Source organism: Terrapene carolina, unplaced genomic scaffold, assembly GCF_002925995.2.
Source record: "Terrapene carolina triunguis isolate 2854851 unplaced genomic scaffold, T_m_triunguis-2.0 Scaffold69, whole genome shotgun sequence".
NCBI lineage: Eukaryota > Metazoa > Chordata > Testudines > Emydidae > Terrapene > Terrapene triunguis.
Genome location: NW_020664420.1, coordinates 66,416,863 through 66,440,066, shown reverse-complemented (window position 1 = coordinate 66,440,066; position 23,204 = coordinate 66,416,863). Strand labels below are relative to the sequence as shown.

The following is a 23,204-nucleotide window of genomic DNA, read 5'->3' as shown; positions in this document are numbered from 1 at the left end:
GAAAACTAGATGTTTTCCAAGCCAATCAAAAGGCACTAAGCCCTCAAAGGAATACCGTCTGTTGCAAGTTTCAAGCTTAAGCTATTTTTTGCTACAGTCCTGTCTTAACAGTGGTTTAGTTTTTTTTTTTTTTTTTTTCAAATGGGAACAACTTAACTCTTACAAAATTCAAAGTGGCTGAAGGGATTTTTTTACTCCCACTTCCAAAACTGGAAATTTACCTTCAGGCAAAAAACAAAGCATGGAAAGTTCCCACTGAAAACCATCAGAATCCAATGATCATGTGAAAACAAGAAGGGGTTGTTTCTATTGTGAAATGCTTTACAAACTAAACTGTAATGTATGCTTAACTCAGCATCTACTGCAAGCGGACGACTAGACTTCATATTGAATCTAAGATAGCTGTTTTTGAACTGTGCATATTCTGTCACCACATTGCTACAACAGAACAGTGTGGCTAAGTAGAAACATATTTCCCCTTACGGATGCTATTAAGAATTCACTTACCTGCATTAATGATGCAAATATATATGCTGTAATACAATGTTTCCTATTTTGTAATTTAAAGATTATCAGCCAACTCAAAGAGCATGCACATGCATCATTAAATATGTAATTTTAACTTCAGCACAAAAAATGAAACTTACTCCAATGTTTAAATGAAGCAGAAAAAAAGCTGTTTTATGCTACAGCACTAAATATAAATTTGTAATTTTTTTTTTAAAAGTGCATTTCAAAAAGCAATTGCTATATTAGTTGCTATTTCTGATAATCTGTGGTGGTATTTTCCTCAATCATTTTCTAGCCCTTGGTCACTCGTCTGATACTTTAGAGAGTTGAATTTAGAATGATTTTTAACTAAATATAGGTGACTTGAGACATACACCATGTGTGACCTATTTTTGTACATTCTCAAACAATCATTTGATAATCCTTTGAGTTCATAAGTAGGTTTTTTTTTTTAAATCCTTATGTGGTAGGCTATGAAAGCTTGTCTCTCTCACCAATAGAAGTTGGTCCAATAAAAGATATTACATCATCTACCTTCTCTCTCTTGATTACATATCATATAGGATCTTAAATCATTAGCTACTTTTAATAGTGAAGTCAAATTTAGTGTGTACAGATAGCTACAAAACAAAGTATCTCAATTTAAAAGAAATTTGCGATTGTGGTTTTGAACTTAATTTTAATATACTCAGAATCTGAGAAAATGCATCTTAATTCCCAATAAATTAAATTTACAACACTGAGACAAGTTAACAAATGGCACTTTTGAGTAAAAAAAAAAAAAAAAAAAATTAAAATATTTTTTAAAAGAAAAAAATTTTAAAAAAGGAAAAAGATTAAAAAAAAAAAAAAAACAGTCTGTGAATCCAGATGTCCTACTTTAGATTACAGTACAGAAGTTACACTAAAATGTAACAACAATGGAGTACCATGAATTGGTACAGGGACGGTTTCCAGTTTGGCAACATGCTGCTCCATGTAAAATCAATGGTGTCTCAGAATACTTTTGTCTGGCTGAACACCAACCATCGAAAATTACTACTATTTCTGGAAAAAAGGATTTTGCTCTTACCTTGTAAATTTACCACTTAAACAGCTGAAATTTGGACCTCTGTTCCTCTTTTTTCTGACTCAAGAAGTCCCATTCCCTATCTTCCACTAAGCAACTCCCTGTAGTACACCTCTACCCCGATATAACGCTGTCCTCGGAAGCCAAAAAATCTCATTGCGTTATAGGTGAAACCGCATTATATCGAACTTGCTTTGATCCGCCAGTGTGTGCAGTCCCGCCCCCCCGGAGCACTGCTTTACCGTGTTATATCAGGTCACATTATATCGGGGTAGAGGTGTACTCCCCTTTCTTGCTAGAGTCTGCTTTTTAGCCAAAGACTCCATTCCCTCAAAACAATCAAGAAGACTATAAAATTGAACAGCATTACCTGGCTGGGACCCTTAGATTGGTTCTCTCTTTTGCAAAAAGTGAATTTACAAATTAAAACCAAAATTCTCCTTTCCTCGGCAGCTCCCACAGAGTCCCTCTCCACCCCACCCCCATCAGGAATCTGGGCTATGCCTGGCAACACCCAGCACAAACAAGAGTGGGAATAATTTACATTGGAATTTAGAGGACATTGTCTGGTATGTGTTGTCATCGGTCCCATAATACATAGAAAATACACTGATTACCAGTTTGCTATCCAGAAGACAACCCATCTGCCCAAGACACGGAGAATGACAGAATAAGGTATGACTTTCAGAAGGCAGCCTCTTGTCCCCACCACTCGCAGACCTTCTGCAAAGTATATTTACATGAAGTACATAGCCACTTGAGTATGACCGAAGATGTCTTTCCCCACTCTCTCCCCATCCAAAAGCAGAAAGAGGAAGTCAGACTGCCAAAACTCCTGTTTTCTGTGCACATAGTACATAATGGCCGCAATATCCAAGAAGTGCTTGAGGGACTTAGAAGAGGAAACATGAGGAAAAATGAATGGACTGATCCTTATGAAATCTCAAGTTCACCTCAAAGAGGAAACTGGGAACCATACCCTATGTTCATCTTATTATGAAGATCAGTTTTACTAACACTGTGTAGACAATCAACATGGGTTTGCTCTAATGGTCAATCCTTGAGCAGTCTATCTCAAACCCAGCCTTGTGGTACTACAGGTCATTAATGCACTACTCTCCAAGTTCTGGTAACTGACTTCAGTTACTGGCAGACACTCCTCCCCATTTAGTTCCTACTCTTCTCTCTCTATTCTTCCACTCTCCTCCCACCCAACTCCACCAATATGGTTGGTCTCAACAAAATGAAAGTTATTAAAAATCCCAGTATTTGAAGTCGTCTGGGAGCTTTAGATATTAGGATATTAAACACCTTAGATTTGCCTTGCAAGCTACAACACGGGGGGGGGGAGGGGGGAAGAGGGGTGACCACAGGGTTCAATTAAAATAATTTATTAGAAATTTGAATAGTATTTCATGATGGTGGTTTTGGTACTGCTGGTGCACATGGGCACTTGCTTCATACACATGCATTAGGTCTGAAGGGATGGCAAATCTGGCATTACAGTGTGGATTCCTCACAGAGTTGCAACAGCTTGGTGAGGGATTTGGTTCTCTGAAGTCTTGTGGTCGTGGAGGCAAAGACAGTCACAACAAAGGATGACGACTTTTTTCATTTACCTCATAGATGGGCAAAGGAGGTACTCACATTCCTTTACAACACCTTAACTTTCCAAACAGTTCCTTGAAAAGTTTTCTGAGAACAATGTTTTGTGGTTCAGTGATAAACTAATGGAATCATTTTAATGTTCAAAATATTTTCTGGTTTTGAAGTGTGTTAGTTCATTTTCTAGCATGTCACATAACATTTGAGAACTGATGGCAAAAGTAAACACTGATGAATAACAGTGAAGTGGCTCCATTTAATCTACAAGACAAGATGGACAGGTATCTGGGATCACGGAACTGTCTTTAAAACGTTTTAAAAATGCTCAATAAAAGAAAGAATTATGAACCAAGCATATTTCAAGCTACTCAGGATTTCACTAGCACTCAATGTTCAATCCAAATTGTATCATGCTGACAGCAAACAGCAAAATTTTCATTATCATTCCTTAGTTTGTGGAGACAAATTAATTGCAACAAGCAATTTAGCAATTTTAAAAACATTTTACTTGTAATCGGAAGTCCAAAATGACTATTTGAATTAATGTTAGAAATCATTCCTACAAAAGGCTTGATTTTTGATTTTCATTTACAGTAGTACTCTATAGCAACTGAGCACATGAAATGAAGTATGGATTTCTAACTGTTATAAAACAATCGCAAGTATCAAAATTGTTCTGCAGAACTTATTATGGAAAAATTATTATTTCTCTACGTAAGTTGCACAGAATTCAATCAGAAATTATTCAGGAAACTAGACTGAAGCTCTCCAAATGGTCCTGGAAATGTATCGTATTTTTTCACCTACCCTTTTATCATGAAGGATAACGGAAAGACTAATGCTTTATATACAGAAAACAAAAATTCCCATGGGAGGGAAACATTTTACAAGGCTGCCAAGATATGTAAACTTAAATTAAATGCGTCTCAAAAATAATATTTGAAAAATATGTTCTCTCTTTACTTAATGGAAGTAAGGAGTCTATTTCCTTTGTGAGAGGTGATATTCAAAACACCTAAAGCAGTGCAAGGATGCTGCTTTATGTGCTTGGGGTGTAAACTATTTCAAGGGAATCTGAATTTTGAACTATTATTCTTGGCAAATGAACAAAAGAAACTTTAAAATTTGTTTTAAAATGTAACTGACATTTAAAACTACACATTCATTTCTGTCACTAGCTCTGAGATCTTAAGCAACTCTTGAAAAAAAACTTTTCCCACATCAGCTTAAGTATATTCTATAAAGATACATGTTTTGGACATGGAAAATATTTAACTCAACTTATGGGGAGCTCAGTATCCACATTCAGACAAATGCGCAAAGTCAGACAAACAGCTGAACAAATATCAAAGGAAAAATGCATACTCCACTTTTCTCAGAGGATCAGAAGTCTTTTTGGAAGTCTGATTTCTTTATGAACTCTGGATGGCACAGGGGAACCAAGATGAAGCTTAAAGTCTGATTATGAGTGATGCTCATGTGGACACGATCTAACCTTAAAGAATGAGTTCTCCCATTACTGCAACTCTCCCCATGAGATAAGAAAGTGTCTTTTGACATTCTTAATTTGTGAGAAGGAAAATGTTGACAGGGTTCTCAAAAAGAACACTTTCAGAAAAATAACCCAGGTGTTTATCAGGTATTTTATTTTTTGAACTAGTATGCCATTACGAAGTATTTATATGCATACCTGAAAAGTTTTTTTTTTGTTTTTTTTGTTTTTTAATACTAGAAACATTAGTCTTTAATTTCAATCTGTGAGTGAAAGCTTAACATGAAATGTAAAAGGGAAGTGATGAGAAAAAAAGATAGGCATAATTATTGGACAACATACTTGAAAGTTACCGAACAATCCAGAAGGAAAGCTGAATGGGAGTCAGTGGTGACTGAATAAAGTGGTCTGACTAACATGTCACTGGATGCTGGAGAGATCAGATGATGGAGATAGCTAGTATTCACCACTCAGACATTGCTTCCCCCTATATCTCCCTTTTGGTTCCCCCCATTTTAGCAGTACTTTGTGCTTGATTTCTTTGTTTTCTTCTTCCCCTACACACAACTGTTATTTAAGCATGTTGTATTTCAGTCATCTGCAAAGGATTTTTAGAAATTGGACTTGTGCCATTTTTTTTGTATTATCATTATGTATAAGAAATGCCTGTATGATTTTTTCAGAACTGTTTCTGGATTTTTTGTTTTTGCAACTTACAAGAGTCAGGAGTATCTACTTTGTTGCAAGACTTTTTCAGGGTTTCAGAGTAACTGACCTCTCACATCTTAGTCGAAGTGACAGTATGTTAGGCTCAACGTGCTTTCTCCAAAATGTTAGTCAGTCACTGGAGTTAAACAAGTCTTAATCAAAATGCCTTCCCCTCCAAGTGCTACACTTTTAACCTCATGACTTCTGTAATATCATAACTCTACTAGTTTTCCAAATCACTAGACAATAGCCTTTGCAGTAGTAAGTCACTAAAATATGTATATTTACATTTATATAAAGCTCTCTCTATCAAGGCATTTACATGAATATCATGTTTAAAATTATCCTAAACTCTGTATCAATAAACTAACAATTTGCGCTAAAGAAAAATGTATTTAAAAAAAAAATCAATCCATCTCAGGACAATTTAGAATTCATGTATTTACAATGTTCATTATTTGTTTGCTATTCTAAAGGATTCTCTATAGTTATTAAAAATACTTTAAGTATACCAAAAAGTGAGAAAATATCACATTTGGTGTCTTGGGTGAACACTTAGAAATCCACAGTCATCATAACCCATATATGCATTTGATGCAAAACAAGCAGCCTCCATAAACAAAGATTTGAAACACTTCTGATGATGCCAAACCATGGTCTGAGCAATTTGTTATTTCTGTATTTAAAATTAGTTTAAATTAAAGCATAGCAAAAATGCTACAAATATGTCAATTTTTTTGAAGTGTAATCCAATTGCGGATTAAACCAAAAAAAAATTTATCACTTTTTAAATTCAAGCTCATGGCTTGCGATCAGAAATTTTTCTTTACCGGTTTTATATTTCTATATATGCAAACTGGTTTTAGAGACCTAAATACTAAAGTTAATATCTTGCCTGCAAGTATGGTAGGACTATGAGTACTGATGGCAGCAAGGGATTTGGAAAACCCCACACATTCCATAGAGAACACTACTACCTGGTGTGGGCTAGGCATAGAGAAGTGCCTACCTGCCAAAGAGAGAAAACATACACTGTACTTGCAGTAAAGGAACACAGATATGGCTATTGTGTCAGGAGAAAGTCAGAAGTTGAGCTCTGCAAGAACCATTTTTAATATTCTATTTTCTACACTCTGGCATAACTGAGAAAGCAGTATAGAAGATTAACCCTAAATCTGTTTGTATAGGATTAAAAATCCACAGAAGTGCATTTCATTACCATTCACTTCCCTCTCGTGTTCTATTCGACAAAACAACTGCTCCACTAAGCGTTAGAGCAATGTATTGTATTGTCTTTTGTATACATTGCTTTGAATATGAACTAGAGTAAGACACAAAATGAATTTCTACTCAACCCAAGCTATTTTGTATGGTAATCAAGAAGTTTTTTTCAGAAATATTAAAAAAAAATAAACAACCTAAAAGAGAGGTAAATAAAAAAAAAGTGTAAGCTAACCAGCTTTTGTTGTCTGTTGCATCTGTCCTCTGCTAGGAATATGAGCTCCTCCACCAAAGACAGCAGACCACATTTTGTCGTTAAAAGGATGGGCCATAATTCTATACAATTCACTGCTGGAATGAGTTGCTAGACCATGAATGAAGAGACTAAGATAGACTGCTGTTAGAATTTCACAAAGTAAAACTGTGAGTCCTGGCTGGGCTTCCTCGCCAGCAGAATTCAAAAGACGTATCAGAGCTGTTATTCCTAAAATATAAAAATAACAGAGGTAAATACTTTCTGGTTTATAATCAAAGATGCATGATATAATCAAATGTATGAATCCTTTTATTTATTTGGAGGACAAAATGTAGACATTACAGATTAACAAAACTTACCTATATTAAAAAGACTCCAGAAAGAAATAAAATTTACTTAGCTTTTGCATTTTAGTACCCTTTTACAGGTTTATGTATTAAACATGTCATTAATCAGTAGTCCAATAACACTGGTCTACAATTTTTGAGAAGTTGTCTGCTTCAGAGATAAAATGTGCTATTTATTATGTATTTTGATGTGCTGAATTCAAATATGACAATTAAAACAACTGATTGGCTACTGTTTCTAAGATATTTAAGTTTTTACATTTTATGTCTATGTATATTGTGTAGATAGAGTTTTAATCATAAATTGTAAACCTAGGTCTTTTCATGTGTTTATGGTTGCTTTACATGATAATATTTCACCTGTCCTGTTTATGTAACAGTTTAAAAATCAGCAAAAGGGTTATATAAATAAAATTTATTATGAAACAAAAGGCAAAAAACTATTATGTACATAGTTTAGTCCTATTCAGTGTCTACTCGGCGCTTCTTGGCTTGTCTCTTGTATTCATTAAATGGAGCATCTCTTGTCACTGTCCAGCAATAGTCTGCAAGCATTGATGGGCTCCACTTGCCCTGATAGCGTTTCTCCATTGTTGCAATGTCCTGGTGAAATGGCTCGCCGTGCTCGTCGCTCACTGCTCCGCAGTTCGGTGGAAAAAAAATCTAGATGAGAGTGCAAAAAATTTATCTTTAGTGACATGTTGCAACCAAGGCTTTTGTATGCCTTGAGGAGGTTTTCCACCAACAACCTGTAGTTGTCTGTCTTGTTGTTTCCGAGAAAATTTATTGCCACTAACTGGAAGGCTTTCCATGCCATCTTTTCCTTGCTACGCAGTGCATGGTCAAATGCATCATCTCGAAGAAGTTCACGAATCTGAGGACCAACAAAGACACCTTCCTTTATCTTAGCTGGACTTAACCTTGGAAATTTTCCACGGAGGTACTTGAAAGCTGCTTGTGTTTTGTCAATGGCCTTGACAAAGTTCTTCATCAGACCCAGCTTGATGTGTAAGGGTAGTAACAAAATCTTCCTTGATTCAACAAGTGGTGGAGGCTGAACACTTTTTCTCCCAGGCTCCAATGACTGTCGGAGTGGCCAATCTGTCTTGATGTAGTGGGAATCTCTTGCACGACTATCCTATTCGCAGAGAAAATAGCAGTACTTTGTGTATCCAGTCTGCAGACCAAGCAAGAGAGCAACAACCTTCAAATCGCCACAAAGCTGCCACTGATGTTGGTCATAGTTTATGCACCTCAAAAGTTGTTTCATGTTGTCATAGGTTTCCTTCATATGGACTGCATGACCAACTGGAATTGGTGGCAAAACATTGCCATTATGCAGTAAAACAGCTTGAAGACTCGTCTTCGATCAATCAATGAACAGTCTCCACTCATCTGGATCGTGAACGATGTTGAGGGCTGCCATCACACCATCGATGTTGTTGCAGGCTACAAGATCACCTTCCATGAAGAAGGATGGGACAAGATCCTTTTGACGGTCACGGAACATGGAAACCCTAACATCACCTGCCAGGAGATTCCACTGCTGTAGTCTGGAGCCCAACAGCTCTGCCTTACTCTTGGCTAGTTCCAAATCCCTGACAAGGTCATTCAGTTCACCTTGTGTTATGAGGTGTGGTTCAGAGGAGGAGGATGGGAGAAAATGTGGGTCCTGTGACATTGATGGTTCAGGACCAGAAGTTTCATCCTCTTCCTCTTCTTCGTCTGACTCAAGTGAGAATGATTCTGGTGCATCAGGAATCGGCAGTCCTTCTCCGTGGGGTACTGGGCGTATAGCTGATGGAATGTTTGGATAATGCACAGTCCACTTTTTCTTCTTTGACACACCTTTCCCAACTGGAGGCACCATGCAGAAGTAACAACTGCTGGTATGATCTGTTGGCTCTCTCCAAATCATTGGCACTGCAAAAGGCATAGATTTCCTTTTCCTGTTCAACTTCTGGCGAAGATTTGTTGCACAAGTGTTGCAGCATAGGTGTGGGGCCCACCTCTTGTCCTGATCTCCAATTTTGCAGCCAAAAGAAAGGTGATAGGCTTTCTTAACCATAGTAGTTATACTGCGCTTTTGTGATGCAAAAGTCACTTCACCACAAACATAGCAGAAGTTATCTGCACTGTTCACACAAGTACGAGGCATCTCTGCTCACTTTGGCTAAACAGAAATGTGTCCCTTTGCAAAATCAAACACTGACAAATAAGAGAGCTCGACACTGTATGATTTCTAGAGCTGATATAGGGCAATTTGTTCAGCAGAGTGATGTAAGCTTCGTTATCATTGCATCATCCATAACTTCTAGGAATAACATGATGCAATTCATATCATGTATGACGCAATACCAGCTTCAGATTGCATCATTCATTGTTTTGCCTAAAAAGCAAGTACTGTCCAAACCCAGTCATAGATTTATTCATAGATCCAGTCAAAGATGTATTTTAGTCATTTCTGGTTTAAATTGAGATCCCTTCCCTTTATAACTCACTTATCTTCCGCCATTCCCAAGTCAAGGGTCGTATATACTGACCCAATAGCATATCTTGAAAACTAGAGCCAATCAACAATTTTAAGCATCATTTTCGTTCTCAGTGACCCAGAATTAGTAAAGTTTGACTACATTTATTTCAGAAGCATTTTGGCTGTAGAGCAGTGTAATCTACTCAAACTTAAGCAAAAAGCTACATTAAAAGAACTTTACAACTTTCAAGTCAAGCACTCAAAAGTTATGAAATGACAGAATTCAGGTTGCCCGTGCAACCTTTATTCAGCCTTCTTGTGCAATATGTTAAAATCTTTAGTTACATAATTGCATGCTTCCCGCCGCCTGCCCCCCAAAAGACCCCTACCTCATTCAGTGAAGGGTTAGCTATGGAATATTTGTAGGAAATACCTACATTATAACTAAAGATTTCTCTCTCTCTTCCCCCCCCACCCCTGCTCCTTCCAAAAAAAATCAGCATGAGGAGGACATCCAGCATGGCAAGATTCAGCCTGAATGGTTGAAGTTTGGCTAAGTTATAAGCAACTGAAAACAGGGTCTTATAATGGCAACTGTTGAGCATTCTCATCTTCAAGTGAGGCTATCAACTCCACCTATAATGTAAATACATATCCCTATAGACATGCACAATTTTTAGTGCAAGAAAGCAATATATAATTCAGTTTATATCTTAATTTCAATGTTGAAGACTGTTTAATCTGTTTAAAAAAAAACAAGTGACTAGTATGCAGTATGTTATCTGATATGCAAAAATATTTAACAATTTCCTAGTATTTGTTTAAAAGCTCAAACTGTAGTTAAATATCTGCAAGTAAAAGAGGATGAAAGTGGTGGTGGGGGGAGGGGGGGAGAAGAGAGAGAGAGAGAGAAAAATCCACTATTAGATACCTGGCCATTGAGCTGGAGATGTATTGGGAGTTACAGTTTCATCTAAGCTTGTTGTTCTTAGAGTATGTCGCTGGGTAAGCAGCAGTGTCTGATATACTGTTCCAGTGAACTGGTTTGCTTGTAATGAACTGTGGAAAAGAAACAGCAAGCTATGTTTATATAAACACTGCAATTCTGTTTACAATTGGCTAATGCACAGTACTCACAATATGACAGAGCTACACAGACAGTTTTTAGGTGCACTGTCTATATATTAAATGGTTAGTATAGTGAGCTAGTGCCCTAGTTGTGTTCCATAGTTCTTTACCTGTAGCTGTGGCCACCACAAAGGCACTGGTAGATGCAGGCAGAGAGTGATGCTGCTAAGGTATGCATTACATGTATCTGGAAGACAAAGTATTTACAGTACAGATTACACTACAAATTGAACATTTGTATAGATTACTGTAGAACTCTCAAACAAGGAGTCCGAACCCATGCATCTGAAGAAATGGGTTTTTTACTCAAGAAAGCTTATGCCCAAATAAATCTGTTAGTCTTTAAGGTGCCACCGGACTCCTTGTTGTTTTTGTGGATACAGACTAACATGGCTACTCCCTGATATGTAGAACTCTCATTCATTAAAATACTTCAGCAGGTCAAAACCACCAAGAATGTGACAAAAATTGTATGCCTAGTCCTGAATGGAAGTCTCTGATACTGTGTTTATGTCACCTTCTATGCCAAGAAAATGACCAATAATTAAGTTATATCTGGCAGCAACTTTTAATATAATACATTTAAACAGAAACAGGTGATATATTTCTAACAGTTCAGAAAGCAATTTAGCTATGCCATTACACCTGAATTTTGCTAATTCACAATACTGAGTAGGGGGACCCACAGTGAATTAGAGAATAAGTCCAATCCTGAAAACACAAGTTTTGACGGCAACAGGGCTACACAGATGAGCAAGTTATACATACATTGAAGTGTTTGTGGAACTGAGTTCTAAATAAAAAAAAGCAAGAATATTGCATTGCCAAATACATATTAGCCAAGAGTAGTTTTAGTTTCTAATATATGGTACTTCACAATGTAGATTCTTCTAAAATCATGTATATAAACACATAATCAAGTTTTAAGAAAGAACCAGCTTGGAAAGCATATTACAATTAAGCATATTGCACAATCAAGTAGAAAGAATTACAATCAAGCTTATTGATACTTTGGCTAAGTTATAAGCAACTGAAAACAGGGTCTTATAATGGCAACTGTTGAGCATTCTCATCTTCAAGTGAGGCTATCAACTCCACCTATAATACTATGCATATTATAAGCAGCATACTATGCTGCTTCTTAACAGTTGCCTCAGACTGGAGCTCTTGAATAAAGAACTGTAGTGACATTTAGGTTTTTTGGCCTGATCTTTGCTGCAGTTCTAAGCCACATACACACAGTTTATTATGAATTGCATTAAACAGGCTCATTGTTGTCCTAGCACACACACATTTTATATTCTGTCTCAAAGTAAATTAATAATAGGGATAGGAGAAGAAAAAAAGGATTTCCTTTTAATTTATTGTTTGATAAAAGCATCAGTTAATTAAGTTATACAAATACTATCCTTCATATAAACATCTTGTACATTATCCCAGAGGATAAGAATTTTAAGATATGAGGCTGGGATTTTCTAAAGGTGCCCAGGAGATTTAAGTGCCTAGCTCCCATTTAAAGTAAATGGGAGTTAGTGCCTAACACTTGTAAGCTTCTTAGATAATCACTGGAAAGTATTAAATTTAGTTTTTACTCAAAAGCAACTAAGGAGGGAATCTTGCAAAGATAAAGAAAATGTTTTATGGGAAATATTTTATCGTTGCATAAAGATACACTGCTTCATGTCGTAGATGTTTTGTAATTTTTAAGCAGTAATTACAGGGCTTTTTGTTATTTTTTGCCTTCACATTATCAGCTTTATTTAAATGGAAGCAGGGAAGGAAGTTAATATAAAGTAAGATTTTATGCTGAAGTATCAGGAATTCTTGATTCATTCAAAACACAGTACAAAAATGAAAGAAAAAAACATGTACCTATCTTTTGTAACTGTTGTTCTTCGAGATGTGTTGCTCATGTCCAGTCCATTCTAGGTGTGCGCGCTCACGTGCACAGTCGGAGATTTTTGCCTTTCGGTATTGGTAGGGTAGGCTGTAGCCCCCCCTTGAGTGCCGCGCCTATGCACTGGTATATAGACACTGCCGGCCCTATGCCCCCTCAGTCCCTTCTTGCCGGCAACTCCGACAGAGGGGTAGGAGGGTGGGTAATGAAATGGACATAAGCAACACATCTCGAAAAACAGTTACGAAAGGTAGGTAACCCATTTTTCTTCGAGTGCTTGCTCATGTCGATTCCATTCTAGGTGACTCACAAGCAGTTTCAATGGAGGTGCGCTTGGAATTCACCGTCTATTGGCTTGTAGTACTGCTCTACCGAAGCCAGTATCATCCTGGGCCTGTTGGGTAAGTGCATAATGGGACGTGAATGTGTGGCCAGACTATCAGGTGGCCACCCTACAGATGTCCTGGATAGGCACTTGGGCTAGGAAAGCTGCGGAAGAGGCTTGCGCCCTGGTTGAGTGGGCGGTGACAAATCGCCTGAGGTGGCACCTGTGCCCGATCGTAGCAGCAGCGAATGCAGGCAGTGATCCAAGAAAAAATTATTTGAGCAGACGCGGCATGACCTTTCATCCTGTCGGCCAACGTAACTAACAATTGTGTCTACTTGCGGAATGGCTTGGTCCTTTCAACATAGAAGGCTAGCGCCTTCCTGATGTCTTGGGAATGCAACCTATGCTCCTCCTCCGACTTATGCAGTTTTGGAAAAAAGACAGGTAAGTAAATGTCCTGGCCCATATGAAACTGTGAGACCACTTTGGGCAGGAAAGCCGGTGAAGTCGCAGCTGGACCGTCTTTGTAAAAGACTGTATAGAGGTAAGCACCCTAAATCTCAGAGACCCAGCGGGCAGACGTTATTGCAGCCAAGAACATAACCATCCAGGAAAGGAGAAGGAAAGAGCACAAAGCCATAGGCTCGAAGGGGGACCCCCATGAGTCGCAACAGAACAAGATTCAAGTCCCACAGAGGAACGGGTTCCCTGACTTACAAGTAGAGGTGCTAGAGGAACCTGGCAGTCACATCCTTGGTGAAAACTGATCTACCCTGGAGCAGCGGATGGAAGGCCGAGATAATGGCCAAGTGGGCCTTGACAGATGAAAGGGACAGACCTTGGAGCTTGAGTTGCAGAAGATAGTCCAGGATTAACTGCAGCGAGGCCCACTCGGGCCGAATGCCTTTATCCGAGATCCAACAAGTGAACCACTTCCATTTGGCCAAGTAGGTCGCTCTAGTGGAGGGCTTTCTGCTGCCCAACAGGACCCGCTGGACACCGGCCGAGCATTCCTGTACCTCTGCATTTAATCATGCAGCAACCAAGCTGCCAGGTGCAGCGCCGCCAGGTTCGGATGCAGAAGATTGCCATGGTTTTGTGACAGCAGGTCCAGACTGAGCGGTAGCTGTAACGGAGCAGACACCGAGAGGTCCAGCAGCGTGCTGAACCAGTGCTGGCATGGTTAAGCCACTGCTTTGAGGATCACCTTTGCCCTGTCCTGCTTGATCTTCATGAGGACCCTGTGAATTAACAGCACTGGGGGGAAGGTGTACAATAGAGCAGGTTGTAACTTGAGGATATTACTTCGAGCACCCAACAGTCCGAGGTCAGCCAAGACTAGGCTGACCAGAAGGGGCGGAGACGGTTGAGGAAAGAGTGGGAGGGTGGATTCTGTGAGGTGACTGGGATGTCGTCCTCAAGTGCACCCTCAAAATGATGGCTTCTGGCCTCCTTGGTTTCTGGAAGGGCCAGGCTGAGCAGATTAACGGGAAGACCCCTTGTCTCTATCCTTTTTCCAGTAGGTGCCCAGCCGGGGAGTCCCCCAGGACCTAGACTGTGGAGGTGGAGGAAGCAGAGGGCGGAACGGCTTCCTGGCCTGCTAAGGAGTATGGAGGCCAAAGGAGCAGAGGATGGCATGGGAATCTTTAAGGCCACGGAGTCTTGAGTCCGTGAGCTCGGAGAAGAGCCCCGTCCCCTCAAACGGGAGGTCCTGTATAGTGCCTGCATCTCCTGGGATAACTCAAAGGACTGCAACCAGGAGCTGTGCCTCATGGCCACCGCAGAGGCGACCACCCCGACTGCTGAGTCAGTTGCGTCACAGGCCATCTGAAAGGCCCCCCTTGCCACCGCTGTGCCTTCGTCCACCAAAGCGGCGAACTCCTGGGCTCAGTCCTGTGGGAGGGCCTCCTTGAATTTGCTAAGGAAGTCCCACAGCTTAAAATTGTACCAGCCTAACAGGGCCCCGTGGTTAGACACCCAAAATTGCAGGCTGGCTGTCGAATAAATCTTACTGCCAAATAAGTCCAGTCTCTTGGCATCTTTGTTTTTCGGCGTGCCACTGATTGGCTGTGCCTCTCCCTTTCATTAACAGCAGACGTGACCAGTGACACTGCTGGAGGGTGTGTGTACAAATATTTGAATCCTTTTGCAGGGACGTAGTACTTCTTTTCTGCCTTCTTAGAAGTAGGTGGAATTGAAGAGGGGCTTTGCCACAGCGATTTGGCAATCTTAAGGACCCCTGGGTGGACGAGCAGCATGACCCGGGCCGGGGTAGAGGAGGATATAAATGGAAGAGGTCATCAGACTCCTAGACGTCCTCCTCAACTTGTAAGTTCAAGTTGGTAGCCACCCTCTTAAGGAGGACCTGGTGCTCCTGGAAGTTGTCGGGGGAGAGGAGGCAAGGGAGGCTGCCCGTTTGGGAGGGACCGCCACTGCTTTGTCCGGAGACGACAACAAGTGCACTGCCGGAGGAGGGGCGGGTTCTCCTTCCTTCTCCAGGAATGGCTTCTTAGGAGCTGGAATCCGATGCGCTGCCCCGTGTCGGATTTGGTACCATGTTCTGATCCTGGTGCTGACAGCGCCAGGGACACTTTGTCCAAGGCTGCCAGGGAGGACTGGTGGGAATACAGGACCGGCATTATAGGAACGCCCCACAGGTTCTAGTACGGCCATTGAGCAGGCCACCGTCTCTGCTGCCATGCCGTCGCTGCAGGCACCGCGCCCAGCTTCGTGGGTTGGCGGCGAATCACCCCTCTTTGGAGAAGGGCTGAACTCCTGGTCTGAGTTCAACCACTGCCCTTCCGGCGACCAGGGTGGAGCCTTCGAGGTCTGAGTCTGCCAGCTGACCCTGGTCAGCAACTGGTTAGATGAGGGTGAGGATCATTGCCTGCCCGATGAGCAGTACCAGGGGGGGCGGGGGGAGACCAGTCCCGTGACTGGAAGCGATCCCGTCCTAGTGGGGACCGACATCTGGGAGACCATCTGGGCGAGGGTGACTTGCGCCGTGGCGATCTTTGACGGGAAGCTCATCGGTACCGGTAGTACGGGGACCGGGGCCCTGACTCCGGTGTCCCATGTGTCGAAGGGGGAGAGTGCAGCATCGGGGACCTGGGTCTTCTGGCCGGAGATGGGAATACAGTGCCAGGGTTCTAGGCCACGGAGACGGGGATCTACGCCTGTGGTCTGGGGACCGAGGGTGCTCCACTGCCCTATGGGGCCGTCCCATGACCAGCTTGCCCTTAGGCGTTAGGGCCTTAGCTAAATCAGGCACCTGGCCAGCCTGTTTGTTCTTTAGCCGCAGGGGCCGCATCAGGCAACGAGGGCCCTGGGAGAAGCTGGGGCCCCCTACTGCTCACGGGACTAGGAGATGGATCCTTGGCTTGGCTGGGCGGGTCCGATCTCAGTGGTACCCCCGTGAAACCCCAGGGCGGGCACATGGCATGACATGGGTCCTTTGCCCAAGGCCCCTTTCCCTTCCAATGTCAGGGGGCTTTTCTTTTTTTGCTGCTTCTTCGGCACAAGTGAGGGGGAATAGTGCCGGGCAGAGCCCGGTGCTGGCGGTGCACTCCGCACCAATGCTGAGGTGCTTAGTGTAGGATCTGAGTGGAAGGGCTCCGACGCAGGACAAAGCACAGCCTCCATGAGGAGGGCCCTCAGGCCGCTCCTTTTGGGTTCTAGGGCGAAAGTTCTTACAGATTCTGCACTTGTCCTTTCTATGGGACTCCCCCAAGCACTTCAGAGACCTGTCATGGGGCTCACTAATAGGCATCGGCCTGTTGCCTGACGAGCATGGTTTGAAGCCGGGGGAATGGAGCATGCCCTGCTCCGGGGCAAAGTCCCATTGGGGACTCTAACTACCAAACAACCCAACACTTAACTTAAAGGTTAACTAAGTACAAAGAAGACAGATAATGGGCTGTTCAAGAACTGCTAATGCTCTTGCGATGGCAAGACAAGGTGTTCTGACCAAACTTCACGGGCATTAAGAAGGAATTGAGAAAGCATAGGATCGGCGGTGCCTATACACCAGTGCATAGGTGCAGTACTCAACGGGGCACCACAGCCTACCCTATGGATTCCACTAAGGCAAAAATCTCTGAAGACTGTGCATGTGGGTGTGCGCACACCTAGAATGGAATCTACACGAGCAAGTACTAGAAGAAGAACTGTGTATTGTACAACTCTTTCAAAAATTCATACTCCTCTGCAGACATCACATGAGGGCCCAATCCTGAGAAGTGCTGATCTACCTCAACTCCAATTTAAGTGAGGAGCTCAGTACGTCACAGTAGCTGCCCACTATCAATAAAATGAAATATTTTATTTCCAGTGATTTAGCAATTTTTAATCCAAAAGGTGCAAAGCATAGATAACGTATCTATGCACTGCATTAATTTATTTATTTATAATTTTAGTTATAGACATGAAATGTTTCCAAGCTGTCAAAGAATCTGTTAGTTAGCTTTAAGCAAACTGTATAAATATGCAAAATGTACAAGCTTACCTTATTATAATAAAATACTTACCTTATTGTTCTGGATATCTGGGTGAGGTGGTGAATCAAGGTTTATTACTGCATGTAATATATCATGAGTCAGGTTGCTGAGATGTAGTAATGGACTGGCCACCACTGTTTTGGCACTGGCTGTGCAGGCAAATAGGAGAGGTATAGAGTTCTGTTCTGGCAGAGGACTAGGAAGTGTTTGTATTGACTGTTCCTTTAAAAAAACAAATTATAGTTGAGCAACTGTAACTTCTTACTTCTAGATTAACATTGTCTAGTTAAGAACTTTAAATCCAATTGATAGGATAAATTATTTAGAAAGAGTAAATTATATTTACATGAATTCCTACATAATTTATGTTACAAAATTACTGCGATATAAGGAGGTAATAGCACAGTTATTCATTTTTAATTTTAAAGCATGGAAAAGAAAAAAGTTTAACATTGTGCACGTTTTTAGACAATTAATATCTGAACATGGTATTTAACATATACTGTGGAACAGGATGAAAGCACATACCTGCTGAGATTCTTGTAAAAGCAAAATCAGTTCCATCCTCACGGATGCCAACCCCCCACCATGAGATCCATGAAGTATACAGTAACTAAGAAACATCCTCAGCAGTGACTGGTATTTTAGAAGCCATTGTCGCCTTTTCTGAAAATTCTCTCTCTGCAGCATGGCTTTTGATTGGTCAGATAATTCTTCAGTGTTTTCACTTAATGCAATTTCATCAACAGTCACGCTAATCCCAGGTTGAACTTCCTCTATTTCAGCACTGTAGTCACAGGTTTTTTGAAGAGCTACAACTTCTCTTTCAAGCCAGTGGTAAAGCTGGTACCGCAGCTTCCCACCATCTACCTCATAACCAGTGGATAGTGTACGAAGCTCTACTGTGAGAATCTTCAAGCATGCTCTAAACTTCAACTGTGCTGAGATCACATCTTCTGATGGACTTAAAAGATAATTTTCATCAACTGCACTGAAAGACTCTGAGTAGTTAGAACTAGTTTCATCTAGCTTTTCACTCGTCATCTTCTGCAAAGGTTTCAGCTCTTTCATTACAAGAGAAGAATCTTCACTTTCTTCATCTTTGTCACTTTCCCACTTTAGCTCCAACGGTTCATCTTGGAATACTAGACTTGGTTGACTCCAATCAAAAGAAAGAGCAGAGCTTGACTGTTTGTCTGATGAACAATCTGAAGACAATCCCAAACCATTTAGTACTGGTTGTGCCCAATCAACAATGGAAGCTTTATCTTCCTTGGTCTCTAACCTTATTGGTGAAGAAGGTGAAAAATCTTTACTCATGTCCATTAAACTAGAATTTGTACAAAAAGGCTTTGACTTCTTGACCACTTTTGGCATTTTTGATAACACTTCTAGAGCCAACATGGGACAGCCAGCTTTTAAATGCGCATGTGCTGTAGTGAAAAACAATCTTCTTTCACTTAAATTTATTTTGTCTGCCAGTCCATTTTCTACAGTTAGGCAAATGCGTGTTGAAGACGTTTCAGAAGAGCCAAAATGACGTCTCAGCAGGAGAGGATGCGTCCTTAGATAATTATAAAAGTTGAACACTGAAGGGTCACAACTTGGGGAGGCACCATTTTCATCTGTAAAGAAATGAGAAAAATCACAACACAGAAGAATAATTCATATTGAATGTTAATCTTTACCTTCTACCAGCTCATAAGCTAATTAGAAATCTATATGACCAATATAATTAATATAGGACAGCTATGTATTTTCAAGTTTGCTGTTTCTCCCTTTTCACCATCACTTCAATTTTTAGCAATAACTGGTTTTAGACAAAGTACAGCAACACATATTCATTGCCAGATCTGACTGCTGTTGAAGTGAATGGTAGAGCTGTGCTAGTTTGAATGAGAGCAGAATTTGGCCCATAGTTTGGAGGGAATGTTACTCAATTTTTCATAGTGAGATCAGTTCGGCTGCAGTAATTAGAACCCTGAATCCTAGACTTTTGTACCATCTATAAGAACATACAGCATTCTCCACTGCCCACTGTCAGTCTGAGCTGTGTAATCTTTGTACTGTGAGAACAACAAACAATTTAAACTGTAACCTTTAGTTTCCAGTACGTCTTACCAAAGATCATGTTAACATCTAAAATGAAAAAATAAAGTAGATGTGGTTTTTCATCCATCCTGTCCCTCACAGGAAAGACAACTCCAAAAAGCACATCTTAAAACAAGTTGTTAAACAGTTTAATGACAACTATAGTACACAAAGAAGCAATTACATTGATAATGTTTACATTATTTTTATATTTACATCTATATATAAATATAAGTATAAAATTTAAAAGTACAAATATATAAAAATTATACAAAATTATATATATTAATAGCAGTATTAGACTAGAAGAAATTAAACTTGCACTGGTATATCAGTTCTGTGTTTAGTCCAATGCTAAAGTAATTTCAGAGACCAGTGACCATTTTACTCTGTTATTTTATGAGCCATAAGGTCTAAACATGAATGCAATATCACTGGAATATTGGGAACATAGCATATGCAAGGCATCCCATAGCTTAGAACAGATGCTGGCCAGCGAAGCCTTACTGTCTTGGATAGCAGAAGCCATGACATGACCTAACCACAGATCTGTCGGACTACAACATTACGAAATACATTCAACTAGACATTTAGACCTGCCCTCTTAGAGGCAGCTGAATGTATTGAGAGTCAAACAAAATGTCAAAAAAACTTCCGAAGTCCACACCAAGTAGAAACACATGCTCTTTTAACACTACAGAGAAGGACCTAAGAAGAAGGATATTGGCAAACGATAGAATAACTTCCTCATTAGGTGGAATTACATCAGCAATTTAGGAAGGAACTAGGAAACCACTTTGTAAAACTTGGTATGCAGTTTTATCAGCCATTACAACCTGAAATACAGTACTTTATTAAATGAAATCATCATTAGATCAAAAGGTGCTTTCAACAGCTTTGTTGGGATCAAGACATTGTCCTGTGACCATTAGGGTGTTGGTGCATTTGAAATTCCTTAGACTAAAGCCTTGTGACTGGGCTGTAATATAACCTTGAGCTGGTTCACAATGGACTTAAAAGGCCACAAATTTAACAGGTATGAAGTTAGTTTCAACATCTTTTAAACCAATGAATGCTAGCACACAGTGTACGTGGGACACTCAGAGGAGTCCATATGAGTCCACCACACCAAACAATTTCCCAATTTTCGTGTCCCTGTGGTAGACATTTCCTGAGAAGACAAGACTGTCCACACAATCTAAGAATCATCATCTTGTCTCTGGAGCTCTACTCTGCAGCAATCAGGAAAATGGTTCCTGGGTCACAAAGAAGTGTCCAATTAAGTTTGATTATATTTTCATTTTACAATTGCTGTTACAAAAAATAGCTGAAGAACAAGACTTGGTGCTTCTTTAAAATTTAGGAGTGGTTTGTCACAGAACTAATTCCAGTTACACTAATTTGAGCTGACATGTTCACAATGTTAAATGGTAATGTAAATAAATTCATTCCTTTTCCATTCATGCACATCATTATGGTTACAGTATATAGTTCTCAACAATACATAAATATATTTTTACAAACATTTAAACTGCCACAGCCTTTTTTCCACACCACTAATTAAGGTAAGCAATAAAATAGGCATCAAGTGGTCTTTTTGGCTTTACAGGAGTTGACTAAAGTCAAAACAGACTTTAAACTGTGGATTAAATTTAAGTGCAGAAATACTAGCAACTAATTACATAGCTAACATATTTAGACTCTTACCTTCTTCATTTCCAGCAGGTTGCTTAATTAGAGTATCAAGAGCCCTGCTATAATCTTCCAAAATCCAAAAAGCCATACTTCGTAGAAAAGGGTCACAATGCATGTTTGATGAGCTCTCCTTACCAGGAAAGGCACTTCCCAAAATTCTCTTCTGCAGTATGGATTTATACATACTAGATACTTCAAATTCTGACTCATAAAGCCTTGATATTACAAGAGCCAGCTGAATGTCACCCAATTTTTCAAGGCAGACCTAATTAAAAAAATAAACAAAAAACACCACATTTTTTAAGAGACTAAATATTCATTTCTCCTTAGGTTAAAAGGCCTATACCAAGAATACACGATTTTATGACAGGACAAAAATGTGAAATGAGCCTGCTGAAATATGGTTTCACTGAAAGTGTGAATTTTTGCTCAATTCTGCAAACTCTCTGACAGCAATTGCAAATATGTGATAATAGCAAAGTGTCACCCAGTAATGTATGCAGGGTTTAGAGTTCCTGCGTATAATTTACCCTCCATACATTCACTCCATACAATCTTCCAGCATGATGCATCTGGATGGACAAACTGTTTTTTGACACGATGTTGTCAGAACAGCATTTGCAGAATTTTGACATGACATTGTACCTTTGATTCACAGGAGACTGAGTTCAGCTAGCCAGTGAGATGTGCACACAACACTTCATCAAGTTGTCCATGCTGTCCAATAAACTATACTAGACAAACTAGATATAGCCTCACTTTCCACCAACCTTCCTCCTAACTATTCAGCCAGATGGCTTTTTTCCTGGTAAAGGGATCTCTATGCTCTGACTCCAGCAGCACCCAAGGACCCTCCCAGATCTATCACCTCCTGGGTTTCCTTATGATAGATCACTGGAAGCTTAAAAGCAACAGTTATTGGGCAGACTGTCTACCACTCCTATTACTGAGAAATCAATTGTAGCTTGAACTTAGTATTAGGTGAGAAATGATAAAAACAAAAACATTTTTAAATCCAAGTGCAAAGATCAGGAATAGTTGTGCATCAAAGCTTCATTAATGACATGAAAAAACAAAAACAAAAAAAACAATTTTACACTGTGTAAGAAGCTTTTCAATAATGATCCAAAGGTGCAGTAATCACAAGGTACAGATATAGAAAATTTCCAACAGTTGTGTCACACTAGATGACAAAAATTCAGATGCACTGTAAACCTATTTAAGAAGATACCTGTAAATTTAGGAGACAAAAAATATTAGAAATGACTAAAAACCATCATAAAATCAGCACTATTTAAACAAATAGAAGAATCTACTATTTTATTACCTCAACTGCATCCTTTAAGTGACCAGCCAACAAGAAAAATGCTGCAGAATGTTCAAAGCGCTGTTTGCCTAATAAAGAAAAAGCATTCTTTAATGCTGCTTTACGCCATCTATCTTCAGTAAAATTGTTCCCAAAGAACTGTGTCATCTTAGTTTCTTTTTGGGACCTGCAGATTTAACAAGATAGATGAGGGAAAAAACTTGTTTAATATTAAAATTTTATTAGATTAATTCTAGATATCTGACTCAAGATTTGATTTAGATAGCTGTCCAAATGTGCATGCATAAAGCCATTACATTTTTGAAGTATTTGTTTATCTAAAAAGTACCAAACACAATTATATCTTTTTAAAATTGAAGTGATGAGTGTTTAAGATAAATAAATGTTCAGTCTTTAAATTTTCAAATATCAACAGAACTGATAAGCACCTTCCCATGTACCCTGGAACTGTCTCATACTAGTTATTTGATAGTTATATTTTCAAGTCAATGGTGGGTTTTATAGACCAGTCCAGGGGTCGGCAACGTTTGGCACGCGGCTCGCCAGGGTAAGCACCCTAGC

The 23,204-nt window shown here is 39.9% G+C and overlaps 1 protein-coding gene across 2 annotated transcripts in view; it reads right to left on the bottom strand.

Moving 5' to 3' along the window:
• DMXL1 (Dmx like 1) overlaps nt 1–23,204 on the bottom strand; it is a 157,304-nt gene that overhangs the window by 47,340 nt on the left and 86,760 nt on the right. For both annotated transcript variants that reach the window (XM_024194440.3, XM_024194441.3), the window contains exons 22-28: nt 22,644–22,809; nt 21,329–21,581; nt 18,059–19,155; nt 17,561–17,752; nt 10,920–10,996; nt 10,613–10,740; nt 6,841–7,089 (exon numbers count right to left, since the gene is read on the bottom strand). In XM_024194440.3, coding sequence (XP_024050208.2) covers nt 6,841–7,089; nt 10,613–10,740; nt 10,920–10,996; nt 17,561–17,752; nt 18,059–19,155; nt 21,329–21,581; nt 22,644–22,809 — 2,162 coding nt within the window. The remainder of the gene's footprint in view (nt 1–6,840; nt 7,090–10,612; nt 10,741–10,919; nt 10,997–17,560; nt 17,753–18,058; nt 19,156–21,328; nt 21,582–22,643; nt 22,810–23,204) is intronic.